Source organism: Rhinatrema bivittatum, chromosome 6 (assembly GCF_901001135.1).
Source record: "Rhinatrema bivittatum chromosome 6, aRhiBiv1.1, whole genome shotgun sequence".
NCBI classification, from domain to species: domain Eukaryota; kingdom Metazoa; phylum Chordata; class Amphibia; order Gymnophiona; family Rhinatrematidae; genus Rhinatrema; species Rhinatrema bivittatum.
In genome coordinates, this window is record NC_042620.1 from 261,190,341 (window position 1) to 261,208,509 (window position 18,169).

Consider the following 18,169-nt stretch of genomic DNA (forward strand, 5'->3'; position numbering starts at 1 on the left):
TTGGGACTGCGTCGAGCGAGCCCTGAGGAGGCCCCCCAGGAACCGGTTTTCCCCACACGAGGTATGCCAACCCAATGGTTTCTTTTAGCCAAACAGGCAATCGTCGTGTGGGATGCTGTGGCTCCCGTTCCTTGGACCCGAAAGGAAACAAATGATCTGCTATCCGAAAGGAAGTCGTGACCTCCAGGTAGCGTAGAAGGGATCTTCGCTCAGCAAGCCTCATGAAGTCGCTCGCTAGAGGATCAGAGGAGCTCCCGGCCGCAGAGCGGACAGCTCAACTGACTGATTCAAAAGAAAAAAGACCGTAGGTAGAGAGGAAGGGGTCGACCGCCAGGATACTCCCGAAGCGGAAATACGCAAAAAGGGACCCTACCGGAGAGAGCCTGCAACTCGGAGAAGTGCCGCACCGAGCCAAACGCCACCAAGAATACAGTCTACAATGTGAAATCCTTAAGATTCATCCGCTTCAAGGGGCAAACGGTGCCGTGCACAAGGTGGAAAGAACCCAATTAAGATTCCAGGACGGGCAGGGGAAAAGCAATGGAGGACGGAAATGCTTAGCCCCCTTAGAAAACGGGAGACATCAGGACCCGCCAGCAACCAAGCGCCGCCACTTGGACCCGCAGGGAACTGCATGCCAAGCTTTTGGCCAGACCAGCCTGGAGAAAACCAGAAGATCAGATACCACACTCCGCTGCACGCACCATTCCTCAAAGACTACCGAGACCCGGACGTATGCCAAGAACGTAGGCTGCTTCCCGGACCTCAGCAGCATAGCCACCACCGCGTCAGAGTAACATGTCCCCTGTAGCCGAGGCCTCTCAAAATGCCATGCCGCGAGACAGAAGGGAACCGCGTCCGCCAACCAGACGGGGCCCTGACTGAGGAGCCCCGCGAACCCCTGGAGACGCATGGGACGCCCAGTAGCCGTCCCCGACCAACTGAATGAGGTCCGCGAACCACGGACGGCGAGGCCAATCCGGAGCCACCCGGATCACGTTGAATGGATGCAATTCTATGCGGCGCAGAATGTTGCCGAAACATTGGCCCCGGAGGAAAACGTACAGCCGGACATCCGTCGGCCAGGGAAGCACCAAAAACGTCGACTCCTCCTGCTCCCCTTTCTCGGAGCCAATTCGCCACTGGCCATCCAGTCCATGTGGGGATACCCCACGTCTTGCCGATGAGGCGAACCGCCCCGTCCGCCAGCTCCCAGTCCCCGGGAACTCGACGATGACGGCTGAGAAAAACTGCCTGGACGTCGTCGACCCCATGCGATGGGAGAGGCTGCGACGTTGTCGAGATTTAGTTCCGACCAAGCCAGCAAGAGCCGCGCCTCCTCTGCTACCTGTGGGCTTCTCGTCCCTCCTTGGCTATGGACGTGGGCTTCCCGTCCCTCCTTGGCGATCGATGTAGGCCACTGTGGATGCGTTGTCCGACAAAACACGGACCGCTCATCCCCTCAGCAGAGGCAGGAACGAGTGCAGCGCCCAACGGACCGCTCTGGTCTCCCGTCGGTTGATAGCCCCTCGGGCTTGAGACGCTGACCATAGGCCTTGAACGGACTTACCTAGACAGATCGCTCCGTATCCGGAGAGACTTGCGTCCATGGTCACCACTGTCCAGTTGAGCACTAGGAGGGACACTCCAGAGGTCAGATGACTGGAATCGAGCCACCAGGCTGGATCTCGCCCGGCCTACAAGTGGAAGTGGACGGTAGAATTCCCCCGAAAACGGCTTCCAGCGGGATAGGAAGGACGACTGCAATGGCTGTAGATGAGTGAACGCCCAGGAGCCCAACGCGAGAGTGGAGGCCATAGTACCCAGGACCATCAGGTAATCGCCGACCCGTGGTAGGTGTAGCGACAGCAAACGCCTCACTTGAGACTGCAGTGTGCACCTTCGTTCCTGCGACAGGAACACGCAGCACTGTGTTGTCGAAGGTATTCCAAGGTCTGCGTGGGTACCACTTGACCCTTGTTGCAATTGACTACCCAGCCTAGAGACTGCAAGAGGTGTAGGCCCCTGGCCACCGCCAACCGACACTGATCCTCGGACTTCGCCCGAATCAACCAATCGTCCAGGTAAGGATGAACCAGAAAACCCTCCCGGCGTAGCTGCGCCGCCACCACGACCATCACCGTCATGAACGTATGAGGCGCCGTTGTGAACCCACACGGGAGAGCCCTGAATCGATAATGCCGCCCTAGGACGTCAGAACCGTAGGGATCGCTAAAAACGACAGTTGAATTCCTACGCGAAGGTACGCCTCTGTGAGATCTAGTGAGGCCAGGAATTCTCCTGTACGCACAGAGACGGTCACCGACCAAATAGTTTCCATTTTGAAGTCAGGCCCACACAGGCCTCCGTTCACCCCTTTTAAATCTAGGATAGGGCTTGAAGAGCCAACTTTCTTTGGAACAATGAAGTAATTGGAATAACGCCCTTTGCCGTGCTGACAGATCGGAACGGGGGAAATGGCTCCCAACTTTTCCAAGCGCCGGATGGTGTCTAGCACTGCTGCTTTCTTTGCGGGAGCCTTGCACGGCGAGACCAGGAACTTGACTGCTGGGAAACGACCAAAATCTAATGCGTAGCCGAGCTTTAACACGTTGAGGACCCACTGGCCCGACGTTATCCTGGTCCACTCCTCGACCAGCAAGGTCAACCGCGCCCCTACATTGGAAACGACGTACTGGGGCTGAGGTGAGGGATGGGCCGGCCGCGTAACAGTGTGAAGACTTGGGCTCCTCCCTATCTACCAAAGCGTGTATCCCGAAAAGACTGCTGCCATTGAGGGATCCGGGAGGAAGCTGACCAATAAGGACCGGTTGCTGCCATTGAGGGATCCGGGAGGAAGCTGACCTATAAGGACCGGTAGACCATTGAGGACGCGAAATCCTGGGTCCTCGGAAACGGCATGCCGAGAGGAGGGAGCGCGCCCTGAATCTGCCCCCAGGCAGCCGGTTTGGACGAACCATCTGCAGCCCAGTTGCGCAGCCACAGCAGGCAACGCGCAGATACAGCCGCCATTCTGGACCTAGCGGATGAACGCGGCAAACCGTGGAGAGCAACTGCCCCATACGCAATTGCTGCCTCCACCTATCTGCCTGTGATGCCTTTGCCGCCGACAGACCTGCGTTCACCTGAAAAACTTGGGCCCATTGCCCAGCGCAGACTCACTCGGATAGCGAAGTCGGGCAGCCCGCACACCCAGGGCAGACACTTCCAAAATCTTCTGGAGTTGCACTTCCAGTTTCCTATCCTGTAGATCCCGGAGAGCCGTGGCTCCCGTAACCGGAATGGTCGACCTCTGCGTCATCGCAGAGACTGCGACATCCCCCTGCGGCAGTCGAAGGAGTTCCAGCGCATCCTCGGGTAGCGGGTAAGCTTGTCCATGGCCATACTGACCTGCAAGCGTAACTCCGGCGTATCCCATTCACTGAACCGGATATCTGTCGAAGAAAGTTAAAAAGGAAATGCTACTGCTGGGCCTGCAAGACCTAAGAGCACCGGATCCATGTTTGCCTCTGGATGGGCCACCACTGGCGGAGCCTCTATTGCCAGTTCCTGAGAATTGCCGGAAGCAGCGGGGACAGTGCTTCCCTGCGAAAGAGCCGCACCACCTTGGGGTCCTCCCCCTCCACGGCTAGTGTCCCTTTGCCCGTGCTGGGCTGGACGGGACCATCCGCAGCCGCCTCCTCGGGCCCCATCAGGGGCTCCTCTGGAGACTCTGAGTCAACTGCCGATGAAGATTCCTTCTCAGACACCTGAAGTACGCCACGCGGTGGAAGCTTCCACCGCGAGGGCTCCCAAGAGCCCTCCGCAACACCCATAGTGTTCTTTTTCTTTGGAGCAGACCAGCGGGTGCCCCCCCCCCCCGCGACGCCCCTCCGGCTGCGCTTACTATGCTGATATTTAAACCCTGCGCAACAACAGATGAAAAAGGAACCCGAATCTGCAGAAAACATCCGCGGTAGCCACCGGATATCGAGGCCCCTCCGTGGGGGACCCCCCCGCCGGACCCCGCAGCGGAGAAAACACGGGGGGCGGAGCTGTATCCCCTGCCGAGAACCGAGCAAATTCGCGGCTGTAATCTAAAATGGCCGCCGCACTCGCCCAGCGCGGGAAGAAAATCTTGGGCCTACCAGCCGCGCCCCCCCTGCGCGGCGGCGATCGCGCGGTTCAGGGCCGGGCCCCCCGAGGCGATCCGGACACTCCTTCTTTCGTGGGCAAGCCGAGCCGCAGGCATGCCGGCAATCGCGGCGAAAAATGGGCGGGAAACGCAGCGAAATTTCAAAGAAATTAAAAATTCAAAACCGGCGACCTCCCTTCTGCTACCGGCGCCCCCCCCCCCCCCTAAAAACGGAGCGGAGATTGAGACACGAGTAAACGGAGAGCCGGCACAACGAAAACAAAAAAAAAAAAAAAAACCCCCTTTTTTTTTTTTTTACACAGTTTGCAGCTGTCCTTGGTTCTGGAGCCCTTGTCCTGCAGGGGTGAGTGAACCGGGCTCCCCGGTGTCACCCCTGACGCTGCTACTAGGTAAGCCGGGTCCTCGACCCTAGCAGCGGCCTCAACCAGGGGGGGGTAGTCCCCTCAGGACCTCTCAACCCCCCTGGGAGGCAGGGCGGACAGCTATAATCACTAAAAGAAAACACCTACTTGGAGAAGCTCACCGAAGCTTACCTCAAAAACACCAAGTTACCTAAAAAATAACCGAACCTGACCGACTAACAGAATCATGCCAGGCAGGGGCTGTGACAGCACCTGCACCATCTACTGGAGACAGAGTAAGACTGAGGGGCTGTGACTGGCACAGGGGCATATAAGGCTCCGCCCACAAGTTTTAATCTGTCTCCATCTACTGGTGCGGAGTCACAACCCAGGTGTCCTGGACTGATCCTGGTACGTACAGGGAACCATAGTTACAACAATTTGGTAGGAGGATCTCAGAAAGAGATTCATCGTGTCAGATTTGAAAGTATCCACCACTGTGACAAAGAGTCCCAGAGGGGTACGGTGACTCTGTTGCAATCCTGGAGGTTCTGCGTGGCTCGGCACCACTGTGACCTCAAGATCCATTGTGCTTCCGCATGTGTAATCGAGCCAAGGATAATTGTGGCCATATGGCCCAACACCCTCAACATGTGCCATGCTGACACCTGCTGAATCTCTGCAGTGATGGTTGTCAAACTGACGGTCCTTTGACGAGGCAAGAAAGCCTTGGCCTGAACCGTGTCTAGCAGGGCTCCTATGAAGTCCAATTGAAATGACGGGCCAAGATGGGACTTCGGATAGTTGAATGTGAATCCTAGTGACTCCAACACCCGGATGGTCAAGCGCATGGACCTGATGGACTCTGCCTGAGATATGCTCTTGACTACCCAATCATCCAGAAAAGTGAAAACATGTACCCTCAGCCTGGGGAGGTGTGCTACCATCACAGCCAGGCATTTTGTGAAGACCCATGGGGCGCATGCTAGCCCAAACGGCAACACCCAATACTAGAAGTGCTGTTTTCCAACCACGAATTGGAGATACTTCCGGTGGTTTGGGAAGATCTCCACATGTGTGTACGCGTCCTTCTGATCAAGGGAGCATAGCTAGTCCCCCTTTTTGTAAAAGGGGGATCAAGGTGCCCAGGGAAGCCATCTTGAACTTTTCTTTTTTTTTTTATAAATTTGTTCAAGGCCCTAGGACGGGACAGAGTCCTCCTGTTTTCTTTGGAATCAGGAAGTAACTGTAGTAAATCCCCAACCTCTTTGCCCTGGTGGAACAAGTTCGACCACTCTGGCCATTAAGAGGGAGGAGAACTCCTGAACTCCTGATGCACTTCTGGCCCCCAAAATGGTCTCGGAGGGCAATTTGGCAGGGCATCCAATAGGTTCAATCCCTTGAAGGATAATGGAAAGAACCCACCGGTCTGAGGTTATACTGGGCCACCGGTTCACAAAGAACCGCAGCCTGCCCCTGACCAGCGGCAGATCCATTGCCCCAGGTACGAGTACCTGGATTACGCTCCCTTCAACCCAGTCAAAACCCCGTCCCTGGAGTTGACTGAGGCACTGGCAGGGCCTTGGGGCCTCTTTGCTGCCTGTGTCCACCATTGGCATGGTATGTTTAATTATAGATTTGGTCTAATGTCTGATTCATTGATACAAAAAAATATATTTTTTTCTTTTTCCTGCACATCATAATTCTAACATTTACTGCTTTCATAGGTATCGTTCATATGTTCATACACACAAATTGTTGACGAAGATATATAATTCATATATGCAAATAGTAAGCAATAATTTACATTTATATAATGTATACCCCCTGTCAATACACTTTTCTTTTTTCCTGTCTCTCCTGACACTTTTCACATTTCACATGTGTGGTGAGCATTTTATTTCATACACTTTTTAAGTCACCAATGCCATTTTATCATTCTCTTTTGTAGCTAATTGCACTTGTATTAATAACTCAGTTGTATACCGTATTTTTCGCTCCATAAGACGCACCTGACCATAAGACGCACCTAGGATTCAGAGGGGGAAAATAATAAAAAAAAAAAATTGTGCTAAACCGGCTCTGGTCTGGGCGTCTTATGGAGCAAATTAGGGGAGTGCATAGCTTTTTTTTTTTCTCCCCATTTTGTTTTCGGGTCTGGGGAGGGCCATTTCGGTCCACTCCCCAGATCAGAAAACTTTTCTTTCTCTGGGAACCCCATCCCAACCCTTTAAATTAACAACCCCCACCCTCCTGACCGCCCCCCCCAAGACCTGCCGACTTAATTTACCGCAACCCCCCACCCTCCTGAACCCCCCAAGACCTGCCAAATGTCCCTGGTGGTCCAGCGGGGGTCCAGGAGCGGTCCGGGAACGATCTCCTGGGCGTGGGCCGTCGGCTGCCAGTAATCAAAATGGCGCCGACGGCCCTTTGCCCTCACTATGTCACTGAGACCAACCAATAGCAGCGGTCGGTCCCAGTGACATAGTGAGGGCAAAGGGCCGTCGGCACCATTTTGATTACTGGCAGCCGACGGCCCCACACCCAGGAGATCGTTCCCGGACCCCCGCTGGACCACCAGGAACGTTTGGCAGGTCTTGGGGGGGAGGGGGGGAGGGTTGCGGTAAATTAAGTCGGCAGGTCTTGGGGTGGGGTCAGGAGGGTTGCGGTAAATTAAGTCAGCAGGTCTTGGGGGGGTCAGGAGGGTGGGCGGTTGCGGTAAATTAAGTCGGCAGGTCTTGGGGGAGTCAGGAGGGTGGGGGGTTGTTAGATTTTTGTGTTTTTTTTTTTTATATTCGCTCCATAAGACGAACATACATTTCCCCCCCACTTTTGGGGGAAAAAAAGTGCGTCTTATGGAGCGAAAAATACGGTATATCTATTTATTGTAGGTAAAGGCAATATTCACTTTTACATATTCATGTTTTTGATTATTTATTGCAATTTTTATTCTGTTGGTTTTATTTTTACACCACATATATCCATGTTACCATTTTATATGTTCATTTTAAATGTTTGTTCATTATATGGTTTTATTATTTTTTAATTTATTTTAATATTATTTAATGTCATTTATTGTATGTTTTTAGCCCCTGATGCAGCCCTATTGAAGGAGGGCGAAACTCGGCTAGAGTCGGGCTCATTTGCACATATTTGTCTCTACACAATAAAGAAATACGGATTGGACATTGGCTGCTTATTTTGTATTTCTGCGCTGATGGGATTGAGGCAGCGGAGGATAGTACTTCCTCTGACGAAAGAAAGACTTCTTCTGCCCTGATCTTGGTGATTTCCTAGCTGAGGAGGATAGGACCGGAGTACTGACAAAGAATTGTTGGAGGGTTTCATGGTGGTCCCGGAGCTGGGCCACCTCATCCCTCATCCTATCTCCGAAGAGATTCTCCCCAGTACACCGTATGTCAGTGTTTCTTTCCTGTACCACTGGTTGGAGATCCAAGGCCTGCAGACATGCCATTCTGCGGGCGCTGATTCCCACTGCAGAAACCTTCAATGCCATCTTGAGAACATCTTAGGTTGCTTCGACCTCGTGTTGCCCATACTCCAGGCCCTTATGCAGCAGCAACAGGAGAGTGTCCTTCTGCTGCTGAGGCAGCTGTTCGGCCACATCCTGCACATGCTTCCAGATGTCCCACGAGTTACTGGCTCATGTAGAGCTGGTAGGAAGCTATGTGGGCAATAAGCATGGCTCCCTGAATACCTCTCTGTAAGGGCATCCAGGGGCACCGAGGAACGGATAAAAGACGGCTTGGCTCTCTTGAGAGGGATTGAACCACCACCAATTGGTGGGGAAGCTGTCGCTTATCGAACCTGGGATCCTTCTGGATGAGGGGAACCAGGGAGCCTTCTGGACAAGGTAAACCCCATCCGCCTTCTTATTCACGGGAGGCACTACTGAGGAGGTGGTTCCCATATTCTCAGCAGTAACTCCTTAAGGATATCATGTAACATGACCCCATGATTTCCTTAGAAAACTCCACGAACTGGAGGATTTTAAGGATTTTGTGCCTGGCATCCTCCTTGTCCGTAAATGAAATGGGATGGCCTCTGCCATCGCCCTCTCAAATCCTGCGAAGGTTAATTCCTAAGGTGAGGACTTCCTTTGCTCTTCTGGAGGAGAAGGTTCTAAGGGAAGACTCTCAGAGCCATCAGAGGAGGATTCCTTGGTGTCATCCCCCCAAGGGTCATAGGGGCCCTCATCCTCACTGAACTCGGCATGGGATGGGGCCCTAGGCACTCGGCCTTCGTCCAGAGATACAGGCACCAGCAGACCTGGACGGGGGGCTGCAGACCTCAGTATCTCAACCGGCCTAGGTGGAGTTTCCTCCTCTAGGAACTCGAACGGCCATCATCAGCAGAGGCAGGCTGCGGTGCCCTAATGGGCACAGATGCTGGCCTGGGAACAGATGCCAACTGGGTCAATAATGTGCCAATGAGCACATGGAGCTTCTCCAACAGTGGCTCTATGATGGACAGTGCCGGCTCCGTTGCCCATCTCCTGCCAGTTGAACTTGCCATTCAAGCTCCTCCTCAAACACTGCTGATACCAACATCACCTGAGAAGAGGAGGGGTGGCCAGATCCTCTTCAGAACCGAGAGGAGGATTGGTGACTGGCATCAGGACCAGTGGAGACCACTGCAGACTCCCCAGCACTGATGGAGGACTGGTGCTCCTTGCCGCAGGGTCACTTCAGGGTGTCATATCATGAGCTGGTAAGAACATAAGAACATGCCATACTGGGTCAGACCAAGGGTCCATCATCCCAGCATCCTGTTTCCAACAGTGGCCAATCCGAGCTGCAAGTACCTGGCAAGTACCCAAAAACTAAGTATATCCCCATGCGCGCGACTGTGCATAGATGGGGACCGATGCAGATACTTCTTTGGTTTCCCTTGATGCTTGACACGATCTTTTCCCAGTACCGAGCTGTTAACTAGGAACCAGACACCCTCGGCCTGGAGGAGCTTGACGGTGGCTGGTCTCCAGAGCCCCTATCAGCCGACATAACAGACTGTCCCATCGATGTCGATAGCTCGGTATCATTGGTGCGGCTCAGTGGGCCTTTGATGCCTCAGTCTTCTCTGGCCCAAAGAGGCAGTCCATCTTATTGAGCCGAAGACAACTTTCCTTCAGGGTCATCTGGGCACATTTGTGGTAACCCCGGATGTGATGAGATGCCCCCAGGCAGAGGACACATTCATCAAGGGATAAATGGACATGGTCCTCAGGCACAGAAACACCTTGAAACCAGAGGCGGCCATTACAGGACAAAATAAATGAGAAGCAATATGAAAATTGATGGCAGGCGTTGAAGGCCGTCAGGCACAGAAACTGCGCCGCTGCGGGAAATCAACCACAAGAGGAAACGTACCAATAAACAATGAAAACCCCAACTAGGAACACTACAGGGAGGACAGAGAGGGACCTGGCGTCAAATGCAGGCGAAAAAAATCACATTAATGCGAAAATTAGAAAGTTTTCCAAAAGAGGCCAAAAAGGCTGAAAGTGGGCTCACCAACTGCAATGCTGCAGCTCTATAGAAAGAGAGACTGAAGAGGGACCCGGTGTGGTATAGGGCATGCTGGGTATGCCCAGTGTGGCAAATCAAAGTTCTAGAAACTTTGACATAGGTTTTCCATGTCAGGGGCTCCATCTGATGATGTCTCCCATATATGAGGACTACCATCCTGCTTGTCTTCAGAGAATTGACTTAACAGGAAAATGACTGACTCTGGCTGTAATTCCACAATGCCTACCCTGGTTTCCCCACTCACCCTGCAGGGGGAAGACAATAGCCTGCTTCCGCTGACCGGAGCTAGAGACAACTTGGCGTCCAACTTTAAAGGTGTTCTCTATGTCACTGGCAGCAAGGAGCTCTGGCTGGTTCCTCGATTTCTGCAATAGGGCCTCTGCAGCAAGGGTCTTCTCTTCCAGTTCTTTCTGTCTCTTCTTCAGCTCCTGAAGGGAAAGGGAGAAAAGGCTAAGGTTAGCTATCAGTCTTTCATCTTCACGCAAATCAGCATTGCCCAAAGGGATACAAAGATAGCCAGGTGCATCTATCTCAGGCCCATGTCCCCTTCCACAGGTCTCCTTCACTCCCCACACCCACCTGAATCTCCTGCTGGTTTTCCTCTAGCACCTTCAGTAATGCCTGCCTCTCCCTCTTTGGGGTGCTTAGCAGAGGGATTCCTTTTGAATTCTTTTTCAGGAACATCTTGTTCAGTTGTACCAATCTATCAGCAATAACATGGTCCTGGTATTCCTGCTTCAGGAGTGGACTGCATGTGGGAAGAAAGGCAGGGTAGAATGACATTACTTCAATCAGGCTGCTCTTCCCCAGTTCCTAAGGAGGACACAAGGCTGGGGTGGGTGAGAAGGAAGCCATGCAGAAAGATAATTATATCGGTCAGGGACCTGGGCTAGACTCATTAAAAGTTTTCCTCCTCCCTCCATTAATAAACGCCCCCGTACATGCATAGTTACCCCTTCAGGGGCTATCCGCATGTTTGTAGTAGTTTAGTTGCTTAATAATACCTGGGTCACATCTGCTGCCATATATTTACACATTTGATAATTGCAGAATAGCAACGGAATTTCAGCATGTTTTATTTTCTACATGGTCTTATGACAACTGAAGTCACAGCTACACAAAACATCTGAACTTTGTAATCCACAATCACTCTTTATTAGCTATATAAGTGCCATGTCAGAGATGCAAGTTAGGACTCATAGGGCAACCACTTACACACATGCAGCAACCAAACAAGCAATCATTTATACATGCTGGGATTTTTATCAGTGAAGGGAAAGCACATTAAAGAAAGTAAATAGTACCCACAAGAGGGAAGGCTAGCTTACCGAACACAAATATTTGACCCCCATGCAGGACCTACCTGAGGGGAGTCTCCTTGGCCTCAGGAGACTCATCCTCTAGCTCAGTTTTCAGTTTCTTCATGGTCAGTGCAATGGTGCCACTGCTGGTCTCCATCTCCTCCCGTGGCCTCTTCAGAGGAGCAAGAGCTAAGAGAAGCCATATAAAAGTCAGGGTCAAAAAGGATCTTCATTCATAGACAGGAAGCTAAATCCACTTCTCCCTTCTTCTCACCTGCTGTCTGTATGGTCTCCCGTGTAAAGGGCCTGTTGATCACTTGTTTAGACCTGGCTGCAAAATTGAGGGCCGTGAGGGTGTCAAAATAGTATCTGTGCTCTGGGGCAATGTTGGTGATCATGATGCTGTGTGCTGAGCCACCAAGAGAGTCCTGGAAGCAAAGAGGGAACATATTAGAAGGGATCAGACACCTTACAAGAGCCTGTCTACAGGAAGCAAGTGTGCCAAGCAAGTGATTTGCTAGCTTTTCCTGCCCACTAAGTGCCACAGAGACTGAATGTTCACCACCCCCATAGATGTATCTCTGAACAGAGCTATTTCCAATTGGTCCCCATCCAGAAAATTTGTCAGAAACCAGTGTCTTCCTGCATTACCCACACACTAGGGGGAACAAGTATTTTCTTGATATAGATCACTGTCCTACATTGGAACTGCTGCCACCGACAGACTAGTTACAAAATTTCCCTTTTTGCTGATTATCTCCTTTTTACACTAGTTGAGCCAATGCGAGGATATGGGACAGTTTCCGTTTTAAAGGTGAACAAGGATAAATCTGAGATTTTGAACAATGGAGAAATTACTTACCTGAGAATTTCGTTTTTCTTAGTGTAGACAGATGGACTCAGGACTTGGGTCCTGCTAGCAGATGGAGATGGAGTCTGGTTTCAAAGCTGACGTCACCCTAGATCAGGGGTGGGCAAGTCCAGTCCTCGAGGGCTGCAAACCAGTCGGGTTTTCAGGATACCCCTAATGAATATGCATGAAATAGATTTGCATACAACTGAGGCAGTGTGTATACAGGTCTCTTTCATGCATATTCATTAAGGATATCCTGAAAACCCGACTGGTTTGCAGCCCTCGAGGACCGGAATTGCCCACCCTTGCCCTAGATATACCCCTGCAGTGACCTCAGCCATTCAGTATTCTCTTCAAAAAGCCACTGTGGACATACTATTGAAGAACTTGATTAGAATTTGGATACAACTTGATTAAAAACTGGAGACCACAACTGTGTTCAATCAACGTAAGTGCTGAATCCCAGCAATACTATAGATGTGCTGAACAAGGGATAGTCAACAGCTTACCCATAATCACATGGAATAAAGATTCACCTCATGGGCGATTTCTTGGCACCTCTCCTGGGCAGCCATGGGCGGGATGCTGAGTCCAACTGTGTACATTAAGGAAAAGAAAATTATCAGGTAAGTAATTTCTCCATTTCCTAGCGTGTAGCCAGATGGACTCAGGACCAATGGGATGTACAAAAGCTACTCCGGAATGGGCGGGAGGCTGCCTACGGTCTTGTTAGCTCCGCCCTTGTAAGGGCTTCGTCCTCTTGGACCTGGAGAAGGTGTGCAAGGAAGACCACATTGCTGTTTGACAGATGTCAATGGGAGACAGTAGCTTAGCTTCCGCCCAGGAAACAACCTGGGCCCTAATGGAATGAGCTTTGACCTGAAGGGGTAAAGGCTTCCCTGCCTCCATAAAGGCCCCCGTGATCACTTCCTTGATCCAGCGAGCTATGATAGCTCGCGAAGCCGCTTCGCCTTGTTTTCTTCTCCTGTGAAGGACAAACAAGCGGTCTGTCTTGCACATCAGTTCTGAGCATTCCAGGTACTGTACTAAAAAGACTACTGACATTTAAGTGGCGCAGCGGACGGTAGCCTTCTGTGTCCTTGCGTCCATCCGGGGACGGTAAGGAGATGGTCTGGTTTAGGTGAAACTCCAAGACTACCTTTGGTAAGATGGAAGGGACGGTGCGAAGCTGCAATGTTCTAGGAGTGAACTGGAGGAACAGTTCCCGATATGACAGTGCCTGTAGTTCGGAGATGCTAAAAAGTCCAATACTAGATTGAGGTTCCACAGGGGGACCGGCCACTTTAAGGGTGGTCAGAGGTGTTTAACCCCTTTTAGGAAACAGGCCAAGTCCGGATGAGTCAACAGACGGATTCCGTTCACCTCTCCCCTGAAAAAGGAGAGAGCCACCACCTGGACCTTCAAGGAGTTGAGGGACAATCTTTTGTTCAGGCCATCCTGTAAAAATTCCAGAACCATGGGAATCTTGGCTGTTTGCAGGGGCACTCCGTGGTCCACGCACCAGGCCTCAAATATTCTCCAGATCTGTACGTACACTAGGGACGTTGAGAACTTCCGTGTGTGGAGCAAGGTGGCGATTACAGCTGCCGATTGTACCCGCTTCGTCAGGCAAGCCCCTCTCAAGGGCCAGACCCTAAGACAGAATAGAGTTGGGTCCTCATGAAGGACCGGACCTTGTTGGAGAAGGTTCCTGTGCGGGGGGAAGCGAAGGGGACTCTCCATGAGAAGCCTACGCATCTCTGTATACCATAGGCATCTGGGCCAATCTGGGGTCACCGGTGTTTGATCTTGCAGATGACCTTACCCAGCAGGGGCCACGGGGGGAAGGCACATAGTAAGTCCTCTTCTGGCCTGGTCTGGACAAGGGCGTCGATCCCTTGAGTCCCTGATCTGCAACTGAAGAATTGGGGGACCTCTGCATTGTGAGATGTGGCCAGTAGATCAATGGACGGGAGTCCCCAGCAATTTACTAGGAACTGGAAGGTTCTGGTCGACAACACCCATTCCCAGGGATCCAGATTCTCCCTGCTGAGAAAGTATGTTCTGACATTGTCTTTTCCCACGATGGGTGGCTGAGATCCCTTGTAGATGTAACTCTGCCCATTCCATAAGGGGGTCTATTTCCAGAGACACCTGGTGGCTTTTGGTGCCTGCCTGGTGGTTGTCTGACATCATGCGGACTGCCTGTCCCCGGATCCTGTGGCTGAACTGCTGGCACGCTAATCTGACTGCCCATGCTTCCAGGCGATTTATGTTCCAGCGCGCCTTTTCCTCGGACCATCGCCCCTGGGTTGTCAGTTACTGATAGGGAGCTCCTCACTCTCGGAGGCTCGCGTCCATCTTGAGGACATTCCAATTTGGTGGGGATAGGCTTACACCCTTGCTTAGGTGAGCTGCCTGTAGCCACCACTGGAGCCGAGAACATACTTCCATCGGTAGGTGGAGATCGGTTGAGTAATCTTGAGACAGTGGGCTCCCAACATGACAGCAGGGAGCGTTGGGGTGGCCACATGAGTGCCCTTGCCCATGGTACTACTTCCAGGGTTGACGCCATGAGGCTGAGAATCTGGAGGGAGCACCACACCCTGGGGCGCATCGTGTTCGTCAACCGACACATTTGGCAGATCAGTATCCTTATCCTTAAGGGAAGGAGGAAGACCTTGTCCGGCTTGGTGTCGAACCAAACTCCCAGGTACTCCAAGGACTGGGAGGGGTTGAGGCTGCTCTTGTCCATGTTCATGACCCAACCGAGTTCTTGTAGGAGGGACCCGACCCTGCTGGTCACCTGGAGGCTCTCTTCCAACGACTTCTCCCGGATCAGCCAGTCGTCTAAGTAAGGGTGCATCAGGATCCCTTCTTTCCTCAGTACTGCTGCCATGACCACCATAATTTTGGAGAATGTTCTGGGGGCAGTTGCCAGGCCGAAGGGCAGCACCTGGAACTGGTAATGGCGGCCCAGTCCCACAAAGTGTAGGAATCTCTGGTGGTCTTGATGGATTCGGATATGAAGGTAGGCCTCCGAGAGGTCCAGGGAGGTTAAGAACTCTCCCAGTTGTACAGACATTATGACGGAGGAAAGAGATTTCATGTGGAAGTGAATTATCTGCATATGACGACTGATGCTCTTGAGATCCAAGATGGGTCGGAATGACCCTTCCCTTCTTGGATACTATGAAATAGATGGAATAACGCCCCATATGTACTTGGGGTGTAGGTATCGGGGTTATAGCCCTCAGACTGAGAAGCCTCATCAACATGGATTCTACTGCCAGTGGCAAGGTGACATCATGAACATGTCCAGAGGGATGCTGCAAAATTCCAGAGCATATCCTTCTTGTATGATGTCCAGTACCCATTTGTCTGACTGATCCCAACCCACCGCTGAAAGAAGAGGGATAGTCGACCCCCTATCTCCTCGCCCGTGGATGGGTCGGCCAAACTTCATTGGGAATTTCAGGTCGAACCTGAGCCCAAACCCGTTCCTCTTTTTGGTTGTCGGTTCCGAAAGGACTGAGACCTTCCTGAGGGCAGACATGCCTGAAATGACGAGTTTCTGTAGGGCCAGAAGCACTGGGAACCCCTGGCCCGACCTCTCATGGGAAAGGGGCGCTGCAACCTCTTTTTCTTATCTTCTGGTAGCTGAGGCACTGGAGATTCAGCCCACTTACTGGCTAGTTTTTCCAATTCAGTACCGAATAGAAGGGTACTTAAAGGATCCCTCTTTGTTAGGTTCGCTTAGAGGTCGCATCTACTGACCAGTTTCATAACCATAGCTCTCTTCTGGCCGAGGTGCATACTAGGTCCGAGCTTGCATCCGCTAGGAAAGCTGCAGCAGGCTCTATCGTCTCTCTGGTATGGGCCCCTGAAGCTATCTGCCTCTCTGTCGAGAGAAGCAGACAGGAACGAACCACCAGGGCACATCAATAAGCGATCTGCAGTGTCATTGCTGTTGCGTTAAAGGCCTGCTTAAGGATGGATTCCAACCGCCTATCGTGAGCATCCTTCAAGGCCACTCCTCCCTCTACTGGGATAGTTGTTCGCTTCGAGATGGTGCAGACCACAGCGTCCACTTTCAGGAAACGGCCCTCGTTGGCCTCCGGGTCCAGAGGGTATAAAGGCCTCCAGGGCCTGACCTCCTTTAAAACTGGCTCCCGGGGGCATTCCATTCAAGGTCAATCAACTTCTGGATGGCTTCCAGCATCGGGAAAAAACAAGAGGCTTTCCACAGAGACACCAGGATGGGATTCTTCCTTGGTTCAGACATAGGGTCTGTGCCAGGAACTCCCAGGGTCTGCAGGGTCTGGGAGACCAGGGCCGGTAATTCATCTCTGTGGAAAAATCGAAGTATGGTCCAATATGGCTCCAGGCCTGGAGGGATTTCTCCATCCTCCAATGAATCTGCATCCCCTTCGTCGTCCGTGGTATCTGTCTCCCTGTCAGGGATACCCTTGGTGAGGTGAGGCGAGGCATGTCCCGAGGCATGCTGATAGGGCTGGGAGGGCGAGGCCTTCCCAGCTGGGGCTCTGGCCAGGCAGGGGCAGTAGCCGACTGCGCCTGAATGAAGGCTTGTAGGCCCTGAGAGAATTCCAACCAAGAGAAGACCGCCAGGTCCATATTTAACCCAGTAGATCTGGGGTAGGGGTGCTGCTGAACTGCCCTCCCTGGACTTCCTCACAGTGCTGACACAGGAAGGATTCCAGGTCAGGCTGCGCAGCCTTAATATGGCAGGCAGCACAAAGGGAGTGTTATTTGAGCTTCTTTGCTGCCGGGGCCATAATATTCTGTAGCTTATGCGTTCAGCTGGATAGTGTCTCTCAAGCTCGCATAGGCTTGCCTCGGTGCGCTTAAATCCGAGCGGTCAGTTGTGCATATAGTTATGCGCATGGTTATGTGCGTAGATATGCACAAGGGAGTGCACGTGTTAGGCACACAAGGGCCGGCCCACACCACACGTACCGACAGACAATGGGGGAAAATGGCACGGCATCAAAATCACATGTCGCTGAGGCCTGCCACGTGGAGTGCCCACCGGGCGTGAAGTAGGGCCTAGCCTATCGGTGGGGGCCGCTCAACCCACTCGGAAACCCCCTTCCTTCACCCTATCGGGGTTGGGAATGACGTTGGTACGGTGCACAGAGCAGAGACCAGAGGAAAGACTTACCAAAGCCCTTCCACGTCTCTGGATAAGAGGAGTTCTTCTCTACCTACCTGGGCTCAGCGCTTACCAGCTGAGTACAGAGACGGTCTTTGGCTGCAGGGGGAGAGGGCTTAGGTCGTCACCGCTGCACTCGGCTTCCTGCACCCACTGCCTTATCTAGGGTGACGTCAGCTTGGAAATCTGACTCCATCTCCATCTGCTAGCAGGGGAGCACATAACCCATTGGTCCTGAATCCATCTGGCTACACTCTAGGAAATGCCCCTTTAGCTTTAACTGCCTCATTTACCTCACTATTAAACTATGCTGGCAGTTGTTTGGTCTTCAACCTTTTTTTAATACATGGAATACATTTTATATGGGCTCCTAAAATACTATTTTAAACAATGTCCATGCCTCATGCAAACTTTAAAAAACTTCATTCTACCATAATCTCCCTCTTTAAAGTTATATGCTATTGCAGTAGTTTTACATAACCCCCCTCCAGGAATATGTCAAATTGGATTGCATTATGATTGCTAGTATTCAGTGGTCCCTTCACATTAACCCCTTGTACCATGTCGTGCATTCCACTTGAGGACTTGAACATCTAAGTGAAGAGACCCATCCTTCACAAGATATTCCTCTTTCACAAAAGCTGGAAATGCAAGACTACCTTGGGTGAAAAGAATGGCACTATGTGAAAAGAGACTGCCTCTGCTGAAAAAACATTGGATTTCTGCAAATTAAGGCCTGCAATTCTGAAATGCACCTGGCAAAACAAATGGCTACTAAAATAGTGTCTTTAGAGAA

At 51.9% G+C, this 18,169-nt stretch overlaps 1 protein-coding gene across 1 annotated transcript in view; it reads right to left on the reverse strand.

Moving 5' to 3' along the window:
• The window catches only part of KIF22 (kinesin family member 22), a 119,559-nt gene that overhangs the window by 57,762 nt on the left and 43,628 nt on the right, over positions 1-18,169 (reverse strand). The window contains exons 7-10 of the mRNA XM_029606988.1: positions 11,622-11,775; positions 11,410-11,536; positions 10,626-10,794; positions 10,291-10,474 (exon numbers count right to left, since the gene is read on the reverse strand). Coding sequence (XP_029462848.1) covers positions 10,291-10,474; positions 10,626-10,794; positions 11,410-11,536; positions 11,622-11,775 — 634 coding nt within the window. The remainder of the gene's footprint in view (positions 1-10,290; positions 10,475-10,625; positions 10,795-11,409; positions 11,537-11,621; positions 11,776-18,169) is intronic.